We start from the raw sequence: 12,500 nt of genomic DNA on the forward strand, positions 1-12,500 counted from the left end.
CAAGGGAATATGCGGGACAAGAAGAAGGCGTGTACTATATTGGTCTCATACTGGTAGGGAGGAAATTCTTTGGTTAAATACGTCGAGGTGAGTGTTAATCCCGGTTGATTAACTATTACTCAAGCTTACGGCGCTGTATAAAATTCGGGAATCTCATTGGATGAAGCAAACCGTATTGATGGCCGACTATGGGGTCTCTTCATATAGGGTGACTTTCTTTCCCCTCCCCCGAGGGGCATTGCCAAGACTTAATTGCCAAAGTTTTGTAAAATGGCGGCCCAAAACACAAGGAACAGCTTTGACAATAACGCTGAAGAGAAAAACACATGTATTTTTAACTTTTTTGTTGTTGGGGTTAAGTAATAGATTGAACGCCCGACCATAGTTTAATTGGGAAAATTATGAATCAGTGGAATATGGACTTCAAGTTTTATGATTAAAACAAGGTTCAAAAATTTCAGTTCACGGGCAATTAAAAACAACTTGTTCATTCAGTTTGAATATGTTAAAGGTTGGGGACTCTTGGGATTTTTCGGCAAATAAAACTCTTGCTGCCTGTAAAGTGAACTCGAAATTTCTCATACTGCAAACGGTTTCGTGTTAGCGAGCAGCATTTGAATTTTTCGTTCATTCTTCAAACAGCCCGCCTCCGTTTATTTCCCAGCAAAACAGTCGCATCTGTCTTCAGCCCATCTATATGATTCTATGATATAATATATCGATTTATGCCTGTGTCACCAGCAATAAACAAACAATGACAGTAAACAACTGAATAGAAGACGTACTTGGCTACTGCTGGTTTGAAGCCCCTGAAGTCATCAAGGGTTGGCTTTCTGAAAGAAATTAACATATCATTTTAAAGGTTCTCATTATGGCCCTAGTCAGAATAATGAGGTCTGATACAAATCCAACACCAAAACTGACGAAGCGAGCGAAGTTTTCAAGTAAGACAGCTTCTACACTGAAGGCTTGACATCACTCTAGAGTACGAGGAAGTGCACCTGAAACTCCGTGGAATAGTTTTAAACCGACCTGACACGAACCCTAACCGCCCTGCGCTCAGTCCGTACTACCACGACCTCGGCCCAATATAGAGCGTTTTCATTCACGTGACAAAAATAAATGTTCAATTCCCAGAGGATTAGTTTGGAACACCAACATGGCTGCCGTGATCTCATGTGAAAACGCTCTACTAGGGAGCTTAGGCAAGGGTAAAGACTTGTTTCCATTTCTCAAAGTGCCCTTGGACGTGAGGGGCCTGGAACAACAAAACTGAAACAACCCAAATCCATACAAAAATGCTAACCTTAAGCCTAAAAATTATCTAAAGCATATTTTTTAGGCCTAAGGTTAGCAATTTTGTAAAGGTTTGGGTTGTTTCAGCTATTGTAACCTTCATCCCCTACCGCCACCCCAGGCCCCTCACTTCCAAGGGCACTTTGAGATATGGAAACGAGTCTTTACCTTACGCAAGGACGACGACGACGGCTACGAGAACGTCGCATAACAATAGGTTTAATTAGCAAAAACAATAGTTCCGCACGCCCTGCACGTGCGCTTACATTTTGATACATTTCTTTGCCGTTCTTGTCTTGACAACGACGGGAAATGATCAAATTTGATGTCACGTGGAGGACGAGATCACCTGACGATGACTTTTCAATTTTCTCTCTAAATATCCACACCGTTCTCACCAATTTCATTCTTATGTGCTCACATTTTTCAAGCCGAGCGCGCGACTAATATTTTTGGTCAAGGTTCTCGTAGCCGTCGGCCTACTTGCATAAGGTCCCTATTAACAACTTACGAACCGAGCGCAAGGGCAGTACTGGGGAATATTGGCCCGAGGTCGTGGCTGTACGGACCGAGCGCAGCAAAAACGACCGAGGGCTAATATTCCCCAGTACGGCCCCAAGCAAGTGAGGTAAGTAAGTTGTTTATTATATGGCATCGCTTCTTTGAGCAATCGGACACTTCTCCGCTCGGCAAATGTTCGTAATCTTCACCGAAAAACAAGTTGGGAGATTTTTGCTACGCTTAATTTTTTATTGTTCTTTTGGCTGCACAAGTAAATCGCAAAAATTGAAAGTGACATCGATTTCGGGTGCTGCCTGTCAGCGAACTTTGACCGGTAACCCAGTTGCTATCATTGCACTGTTGTGATCAAAATCACTGTTGTGATCAAAATCACTGTTGTGATCAAAATTAACTTAGGGCGCGTTCGATTGACCGTATTCCAGAATAGGAATACATGGAATAGAAGTTAGAGATCCTTCGTTTTTGCGGGAATTCATACTAAAACTGTTCAAGATCTGCTAAAATGCTATTTTAAACAAATTTTTATTATCCTTGCTGCTTCGAAACGCGCCAAACATACCGTTTTAATCATCACTCCACGTATTCTTATTCCGGATTATAGTTCACCACTAAATTTTCTCCGATTCTTATTGGTTTAAATTGATCACGTGACGCGATAGTGTTCGTCCGCGGAGAGACACTATCAGCCCATAGTGCCCGTCCGGGGAAAATACCCGGATGGATAGTAGTCGTCCGCTGAAAATACCTCTGTAAACAAGCGGCCTTATGGAAAATAAACAATCGAAATTGTATTAAGAGGGTTTTTGTTTGTTTTCTTTTTCAAATTTTACATTGGCTGACACGGCTTTCGTCTAATAAAGTTGAAAATAATTCAACATGATTTTTGAGATGGCGCGCGGAAGAAAATTTAGTAGTGAACAATAAAGACAATAGAGTGTTTATGTCTAGGAACTATCGGTCTGATAGTTGCCCCTTGGAAATTTGATGTTCTTAAAACTAGCATATTTGCCCCAGAAGCTTCGCTTCTCGGGCAAATATTTGTTTTAAGAACATCAAATTTCCGCGGGGCAACTATCAGCCGATAGTTCCTCGATAGAAACACTCTATTGTTTAAATAGGGTCAATCGAACGCGCTCTTAGTGTGTTTCGCTCAACTTGAACTTCCCGGAGAGAGAAAAAATAGGTACGCATTGCGTACGTGTGGTAGTGCAGTAACTTGACACAGTGCTTTATTCCAGAACTGTCAACTGAGCTGCGTCTTGTTTTCCAGAACGTAATATGTAAAATACTAAACCCAGAAAGATTGAAAAAGATTGAACAAAAGTTGCGTCATGAAAACAACATAAATTTTGTGCCGCGAATATAAAAAGTTACCATCAGCGAAAAAAATGTTGGGAGATTTTTGCTACGTTTAATTTTTTATTGTTCTTTTGGCTGCACAAGTAAATCGCAAAATTGAAAGTGACAACGATTTCAGCTGCCGACTGTGAACAAGTTATCTTGCGTGTTACAAACGAGTGGATACATCTGTGGCAAAATGACGCTCAAGACATCGTTGTTTTGTCAGTTGGTTTTTTTTCAAGTGTTATTAAAGTCGACAAGAAATGTGCGAATTCAAAACAAAGATCACAATCGTCTAACTCGTGAAGTTGACCATTGTTTCTGCAAAGTCAAAAATTCACTCTCCTAGACGAGGTTATTTATCATCAGGCAATTCCATCGTTTTAAAAATAGTATGAGAAGCAAGAGGTTATCAGTGAAATCAACATGTTTAACAATCAGCAAAATTAAGTAGTGTTGCCGAACGTGCACTTACACTCGATGAATAATAGATTTCGACATATGTGAAAACTAACTTGCGATTATTTAATGTTTCGTTTTATTCAGAAGAGCACATCTTTTCTATTACAGGACAAAATTTTTGAGCACAGCGTCGTGAGAATTTCAACACAAACAAGCTGATGAAATGTACATTTTTTTGCTGATCGATCGCAATGATAAAGATAAAAACAGTTTTCTTCTGTTTTTCTTTCCGTTGAGCGGAAATTACTGTTGAATGTTTTTCAATGCAGGCAGCGAAGTTGACCCAGTCTGATTACACTCTAATCAGTTAAGTCTGTTCAAATATAAGTGCTACACCGCCAACGTTTGAAAAAAACGTAATCCCTCCTTGTACTTGTACATGTGACTTTAACATCGTCAGTTCCCACGGCCTGTTCCCGTCTGACCTTGTAGCACAGTCGGTAGAGCAGCGGTGATCTAACCCGAAGGTCGTGGGTTCAATTCCCACCCTGGTCAGAGTTTTTCTCTGTCCTTGTGTGGGCCCATTTCCATCAGTAGGGCTAACGCCTCACATGTTTCATATGGGGTAGATACTTAGCACTTCACATTACACTCTAATCAGTTAAGTCTGTAAAAATATTATGGTCAACTAGTGAAATTTTTTCTTGTTTATTTGACTTGCAGAATGTCTGTAGAATGTGAGCTTGCGTGACGATCTCCGTAGACGTGAAAAAAAGAGTAATTTTTATTTAAGACATTTAAGAATTTAAATTTGTCTGTTAATTTGACAATACGTATTCAAAGAGGTTCATTCTCTTTTCATCAAGAAAATTAAGAAAGGAAAAAGGCGACAAGTGGGCCGCAAAGAAACATCAATTGTTGTAATTCAAGAAGCTGAAGACCCACAAATGTTACACTCACTCACTCACTCACTCAGACAGCCAGATGACAATATGGTAGTGCACTACCACAAAAATAAGGAAAAAGACCGTTTCCGTGGTAATGGTCCGTACTGTAAAATCCCGACTGAAAACTATCCAATCAGAGTGCTCCATTTAGCCTGAGAACTGTTTGCCATATAATAATCCCCCGTAAGGCCCTCGCGCTCGGTTGGTAAGAGGTTATTCTACCTGTTAGTCACAGCTATCGAGGAGGAGCCAAAAAACAAAAAATAAGCTGCACTATGGGAATTTTCGAGTTTCTATGACAAACTAATCAATCAATCAATTTATTTAAGTCATAGCATAGGATTGAGGTTGCTCTCAGTATCCGAGCCAGAGGCTCATGCATAAAACGCATGACAAAAACAGAAATAAAAAACAAAAGTAAATATATAAAAACAATAATATCAAAATTAAGACTAACTGATACAAGCATACCTTCCCAAAAGTTTCTTGTACAAAACGGGTGGAAATCTCAGATCGATGATTGTAGAGTTGTAGATGGCGAGTCCACAAATCACACCGATCAACAGAAACATTGGATTCTCTTCGAACGTCTAAAAGAATGAGCCACAAAAAGAATGCGAAAATCCAGAATGAGTTTAATCAACTGGTCTGCCACCCATCAGGTGTGATTCTTAAATTGTTATGTAAATTGTTATGTAGTATGTAAGATGAAACCTGTTAGGTTATCAGTAAGATATACCTGATACCTGAATAAGTAAAAGTAATATTTTTCTCTCGCTATGGGCCTTAATGCCTGGCACAGACTACTCAGTAAGCAAGCAAAAAGGCAGAGTACTTAACATGCATACTTGACGTTTCAAGGATTTTCAACAATACTAATCCAAACGTTCCCACTACCAGATGCACTATGACACGTCTAGGGATGTGAGATGAACATCGAGATTACACATATACAAGCACTACAGACTTGCCAAATTGGCTTACCGCTTGACTTTGTGGTGCCCTTTTTCCTTAATTCGATTCAATACTTATTATCAGTAATACATGTAACAAACATCTGTCAAACCTACAATCCTGGCCAAAAGTTGTTGGGACACCTTTGTTTTTATGCCGGCACCAAAAAAGCGCTTGTAAGAAGTATGCGCTTTACTTTTTCTAAAATATATATTACACAAACAACTTTGCTTGCCCCCCATTCTCCATAGCAATGTTGAAACAAACTACAGCTTTTCTAAATGTTCTCCCGCATTGCCATCAACATTAGAAAGGGTGAGGGGGAGACTGTATGATAGATGGTCTTAACATATGTCCATTTTCAACCATTTTAGCTCAAGTGTTCCAAGATTTTTGTCCAGGTCTTGGTTGTTCAAACGGTGGATAACTCTATCCACCGGATATAACACTATCCAGCGGATAAACACTAGCAAAACCAATTGAGTTATCGAGCGGATAGTGATTTATCCAGCAGATAGCGATATCAACCCTTCGAACATCTGGGGCCAGGATTGAAGTTTTGTAGGTCCGTTTGTACAATAAACCATTTTACCGATAAGACCATTTCTGTTTTTCAAATGGATATATTATGGGTTGCCCAAGGGGCAAATAGTCTCGTGTTGTGGGGATAAATTTGTCTTGGTAACAACCAGATTAATTCAGTTTTATCGGTTTTCTTTGTCTCAGATTATTTATAACGTGAAACAAAGGGTGCAAATATCAACTTATTTCAAATGTCTTGACCAAAACCCTGTTTATACGGGAACCCACAACATGAATGATTGTTTCAATTAGCGATTAAAGGTTTCCTCCCCAATATACCACTGCATGAAGGCTATGATGGTCTCTCGATTTTAGATTTGAAGCACAAGTTTCAAACTGGGCAAACTAATGTAGCATGTTATCTCTCTCAGCCATGATTGTTGCCAATAAGCTCTCAAGTGACCCAAACAATGGCGCGTAGTCAAAAGCTACGGGATTGGGGCGAGCGAGGGAAGCTTGCCTTGAAATCACGGATCTTACTTGCTTAAGACATTTTCATATCCTAATCCTACAAACACCTGAAAGGCGGTTCTATGTCTGCTTACCAGGTCGTTAAACCAAATAGTGTGTGATTCCTCAACGTACGTAAACATGCCATATTTGGGATCCAAAATTTCCGTCAAAAGTAACAGGAAGAATTCCTAAGAGATAAAAAGACGTCACTAGGATCAACGAAGCCACGTTTCAATTAAGATTAGATTTTAAAATGATCCATCATCCTTTCTAGACCGGAGCCTCCTGGTTACATAAACTACGAAATTAAAATATTGTTTTAATTGGATGTTTAACAAACAACGGTAATCAGGAAGCGGGGAAAATGAAATTGAAGGGAAAACATTGAAGCATGTATCCCAAATTGTTGTCAGGACAAGTATATATAAGGATAGACATTTTTTTACCTTCCTAACGCCACCGGCATCGACTCCCTCCTCACCCAGGAACACAACCTGCAAAAAACATGTACAATGGACTATTTTCACTGAGAATCATTAAAAAGGTTTACTACGAGAACTAGTTTAAAACGAGTTCAAATCACTGCACCATCGTAAATTAAGTATAACAATTTGACTTGTCAAGGCCAATCAAATTCCATATAAATGTCCCTAATCCGGAACTGCTTTTTCAAAATCTCAACCATGTTATTACTTTCTTGGAGTTTTTAAACAAACCAGCCGGGTTCAACCACATGGTTTAAATCAAACTAAACTACATGAATGTCGTGCTCTTTACTTCCACTTTGTAAATTGAATGACACTGAAACGTTTTGCTCTGCTCTCCATTTTTAAATGGAGAGCAGAGCAATCTCATTTAATTCTCCATTTTTAAATTCCATTTTTAAATGGAGAACAGAGCAGTTTCCTCCATTACCCTACATTTTAAAATTCGTCACCTGTTTTAGACATTTAACATTGTCTAAAACAGGTGAGGAATTTCCATTGCTTTTCATTTCCGCGGTCTGTGATTGGCCAAAAATTACTTTCAATTTTTTGTCGACCAATCACAAGCAAATCCAAAGCCAACTAGGCATTGCCTTGGTATGAAAAGGAGAGTTCCCATCCCATCTGACGTCATTGTTTACATTTCGTTTCATTAACATACGAAAATTAGACGATAGCCATGTGCTAATGAAACAAATAATGTCAACAACATGGACGAATTTAGTAGATATGCTCTAGTAGATAAGGCATTTTACCTTGAGCGGCTTTTTCAAGTCGTAGGGACCACATTTCATGATCTGAGTGAGTGTGTGCTCTACAATACTCTCCCTCTTGACAACAATCATCAGGATGGGATTAACAGGGTCAATTGGCATTGGAGAGATCATCGATTGTAGATTGCGGCGGTTCACCTCTTCAACAGCCGACTGAAAAAGAAAGAAAATAAATAATAAAATATATATAACCAGGACATTCCTTCCGCAGCTGTTGTTATAAGTGGTAGGCCTACGACCTTCCTTCTGAAAACATTTATCACTATTTCTGCCGATTGGTATTAGCAATTTCAATCAAAGAAACTCGTAGTTCAAGCCAGCATTTGATTAACTGATATACATCTGTGTGTATCGGCCAGAATATCAGAATTTCCGTCGGATAGTGCATCCTTCAAGTTCCGCCCGTTTTCATCGAGGCTCCAAGTTCATGGAAGCAAATATAAACAACAAACATTTACGTCTGTTTTGTTTAACGCAGTACGCTTATTGTTTTGATTGGTTCTCACCTTAATCTCCTACGCAGCCGTTCTTTGTGAGGTCACGCAACGCTCCTCCCTACACAAACAGTGCGTTGCGTGACCACACAAAGAACAGCTGCGTAGGAGACCATTCTCACCAATGATCTATTAGAGGACAGACACATAGCTGACGTCACCACCAAAAACTTTTCATTCTTTATTATCGCCTCGTGTGCCACTTTTTTGTTCTTGACACATCTTGACTTTATCTGTGATCTACTACGGCACAGACGCACATGGAATCTATTTGTTAATTTGAACAGTTCCAACTCACCTGCATCTGCATAACAGCATCAGTTTGCAGCAGAGTTGTCTTTGCTTCCGCGTCAAACACGAACGGGTAGCGACAGAAAGAAAACGTTTGCTACAAAACACAAACAAACATTACCTCACCTCGTGACGATCTTTGCTGGACAAATGCGGGCAAATGAAACAACAGCTTTATTTACATTAACTTTCACGTTTTTCACAAATAAAACTATTTAAAAAACCTAACAACGCTCTCAGAGGTCTGAGGTGCATGGTGCTTCTTTTCTGATGTTTAATATTACGCCGTCTTTTGGAAAATTATCGACCAAGGAAAAGACTTGTTGACGAGAGTGCAGGCATCCTGAATTCCAACATTTTGAGAAAGATATTTTAGTGTAACAAGTGCTCTCCATACAAACACCAACTGTTCAAAACAAACCAGAAGACAACTTGAGCCGACAATCCTGCAAACGTACAGAGGCCTCCACTTACAAATCTAGACCATTTCCAAACAAGCCAAAGGCCAAAACCACACAACACGTGTTCTCTTCAGTTCCCCCAATTTTGATGATCGCGATAAGGTAATGAAGTTTGCCAACCAATAAATCACCATTCGTCCAAAAACAACCAACAAACACACGACCACAACGCAAGAATTACTTGGCCAATCAGACCACCAATAACAATCAAGCCTGCCAATCACACCTTGTAGTAAATAGGCTTTTTTTCAAGCCCGATTTTGAATTTTTAATCTAAGTTAGGACTTAACTGCCATTTTTTTTTAACTGCCATGATTCTTGCAAATGTAATCTATATGAGATGGCCAGCCTAGTGAACTGTCAACCACTACCCCCAAAAATTTGTACGATGAAACTTCTTTTAGCTTAGTTATATCTAAGTAAATATCCACTTCACACTCCTTCTTTAATGCGTGTTTAGATCCAACCTTCATAGCTTCTGATTTGTCACGATGGGCCACTGTTTCATCATCGTTAACCAGGCATAAGTTTCCACGAGATCGGAATTTAGATGTTGTGCAGCAATTTCTGAATCAGGATGTGGTGCCATTCGCAAACAGGGTGATGGACCCTTAATTACCAGCTTTTACAATATCATCATAATGGATGGAGAATAACGTTGGGCCCTGCGGGACGCCATAATCAATTGAAAGAATCTCTGATTTACACCCATTTAACACGACACATTGCTTTCGATGGGATAAGTAGCTTTCCAACCACAAAACACTCCGACCAGAAGCAAATGAATGGCAACACCAATAAAAGTGATCATGTTACGACTGTACTGAAAGATATGTGAACTCCGGTGAATGAAACGAAGAGATTTACTTTTCGCCGGTACCGGTAACTCGGGGATACGCTGGAAAAAATGAAACACACTGACACAGATTTTTCCGCGTATCCCCGAGTCCACATCGAAAAATAAATCTCTATTTCTCTTTCAGTCTGTAGATAATGCTGTGTCAGTATTAAAACAAGGTCGCATTCAATTTCGTTCGAAGGCTACGTAACTCATCGCACAACTGTGGTACCAATGATTTTAAACAAAGACCGATCTGGAGCAATCCTTATTTATCGCTTGACTTATAAAGTGTTACTTATCGTCACTTTTGAGAAGAGAAGGTTAACCAACTTTGCAGAACAGAAGCCTATCCAGCAGGGTGCAGAGGTGATAACGAAAATTGCGCAAAGCCCGAAATCAAGTTAGTGCATTTAAAAAACGTGCTTTGTTTTGAAAATGAAAGGCCTACCACGTTGTAAAGGTGGCGCCGTAAATCTTGGAGGTTTGTCACAATCTAAACAGAAGGAGAAGGAGCACGTGAAACAAGCTTTGCAAGCGCAAAACCATTAACAAGATGGTGGTATCCCTGGGGAATCATAGAGGGACTCGGGGGTATTAGCAAGAAGACGAATTCACATTGCAAATTAGCATACATATATTTGTGACAAAGAAGATGTAGAAGACGGGACCGTCATTTCTATGTTGTCACTCGCATTTGTTCATCTCAGAGGCTGCGATTCTTTCTTTAAGTGATGAGAATAAGGACATCTGGCCGGTTCTGCTTGCACAACCTCAGAAATTTGTAACAACAGTTTTTGCCAACGGTTTCAAAAGGGGAACCCAACTACACTACCACTGTGCGTCTTTTAAAAGCGAACTCACCAAGGTAGTTATCCTTAGTCTAGGCTAAGAGGATCCTGACCTCTAGCTAGGGATAAAAATGGGTCATTCGAGCCACGTGACGATCTAGTCACCAGGCCTCGGTTTTTCACAACGTGGAAAGCGCCATCCACAATATCAAATCACCGTACAGCAGATCAGCACTATTGAGTTAGATACTGTATAGTGATTCATCCAACGAATGGTGCCTTCCATTTTTGTAACAGCTGAAGCCCGGTCTTTAGAGTGGCGCCTTTTATGATAAAGCTGTTTATGGCATTTACTTGGCACCTTGTCTTGGTAGAAATCTTCAAATGCTCATGACAAAATTAAACTTAGTCATGAGTTAGAACACATCACTTATGACTTAATTCCATACTCGACGCAAACAGTGTGTGGCCAACTTTTAACATTTTTCATGGTATTTGGACAGGTGTTGGCAGCTAAATATTTCACAGTTGTTGGGTAACAAGCAAAGTGAGTCCATACCTGATTTTGAATCCAGTTAAAGTAATCAGCCCTGATGTCGATGGTTTCTTGAATCTCAGGAATATAAAACTGATTGAACGGTACAATGTCACCCGAATCAGTATTCACCTAAAAATACAAATAAATTTTTTTCATCAATTACGGATAGATTTATGCTTTAGCCGGCAAACCTTGACTTCTGTCGCCCGAAAAAAACCTTAGCACCTTACTTCTTGATTACATTTTCTACCGCGATATTCCGCTCCATAGTTTCTTGCCAGCTGAATGGCTTAAACTGTGACATCTTCAATAACCATACGAGTTTTTCTTAAACTCCTGTCCAATAATGAAAGACTACTTTGCACAAAAAAATGATTTTCTGCAAAGTAGGTAATAATCCTAACTATGATACTATATTATCCTTGAGTGATATGCAGTCTCTTGAACATAGACGCTATTACAGTTCTCTTGTTTTATTACACAAATGCATGAACTCTAACGGTCCACAATATATCAAGAACTTTTTTCAGTTTCGTTATACTAAATATAATTTAAGAGGTAGGGGCATTAATCTGGAACAATCTGGCTACAATAACAAATTCTTTCATAACTCGTTTACCTATATAGTTAGTCGCCTATGGAATAAACTGCCTGCACATATTAAAACCTCAAGTAAGTTTAGTGATTTCACTCGTAACCTGAAGGCTTTTGACTTCAGCAAATTAGGGCCCAGCTGTCATTGTAACTCTTGTATATAGTTTCATTTCTATTTGTTTTCTAATTGTACAGGTAATTCTTACCCTGTCCTAGTATCGTAAGTAATTTTTATATTTCAATTTGATTCTATTTCCACACTTACTGTTCTGTTCTTGATATATTTTTAATATATTTCATATAGTTTTACTCATAGAAAGTTTTTTAGTCTTACGTTTTAAACATGAGCCTCTGGCTCGGGCAACTGGGCAACCATGCCTCACGTATGACAATAAACTTGATTGATTGATTGATTGATTGGTTGAATTTGCTTGGGACACAAGCGAAGTCAACGAGATTACATCTGGCTAACTGTGCTGAGGAGCTTGAAAACTTCGATTTGCTTACTTCCCAAACAAACACCTTGCACTTATGCTGGTGGCATCTGTCGTCTGGCTTATAAGATCTTATGTTAGGCGGGGCGGTGGCTCTAAGGAGTTTTCTAGTCGAGTGGACCGATTCTGACATAAGTACTGAAACAATGGAAATGGTTTCCTCTGGAATGTGCTCTTATTGGTACAGGATTTTAAGGAGCCAAAACCATCACTGTGATGTCGATTTTTTTCGACAGGTGAAGCC

General features: G+C 39.4%; 1 protein-coding gene across 2 annotated transcripts in view; it reads right to left on the bottom strand.

Annotated features, from left to right (window-relative positions):
• The window catches only part of LOC138003816 (probable E3 ubiquitin-protein ligase HERC4), a 53,269-nt gene that overhangs the window by 12,339 nt on the left and 28,430 nt on the right, over positions 1-12,500 (bottom strand). Inside the window, exons 17-24 of one of the 2 annotated variants that reach the window (XM_068850066.1) lie at positions 11,190-11,297; positions 10,291-10,335; positions 8,548-8,637; positions 7,738-7,908; positions 6,944-6,991; positions 6,590-6,685; positions 4,980-5,098; positions 786-833 (exon numbers count right to left, since the gene is read on the bottom strand). In XM_068850066.1, the coding sequence (XP_068706167.1) occupies positions 786-833; positions 4,980-5,098; positions 6,590-6,685; positions 6,944-6,991; positions 7,738-7,908; positions 8,548-8,637; positions 10,291-10,335; positions 11,190-11,297 (725 nt within the window). The remainder of the gene's footprint in view (positions 1-785; positions 834-4,979; positions 5,099-6,589; positions 6,686-6,943; positions 6,992-7,737; positions 7,909-8,547; positions 8,638-10,290; positions 10,336-11,189; positions 11,298-12,500) is intronic. The other variant, XM_068850067.1, reaches the window with a different exon arrangement.

This window comes from Montipora foliosa, chromosome 5 (genome assembly GCF_036669935.1).
Source record: "Montipora foliosa isolate CH-2021 chromosome 5, ASM3666993v2, whole genome shotgun sequence".
Classification (NCBI taxonomy): Eukaryota; Metazoa; Cnidaria; class Anthozoa; order Scleractinia; family Acroporidae; genus Montipora; species Montipora foliosa.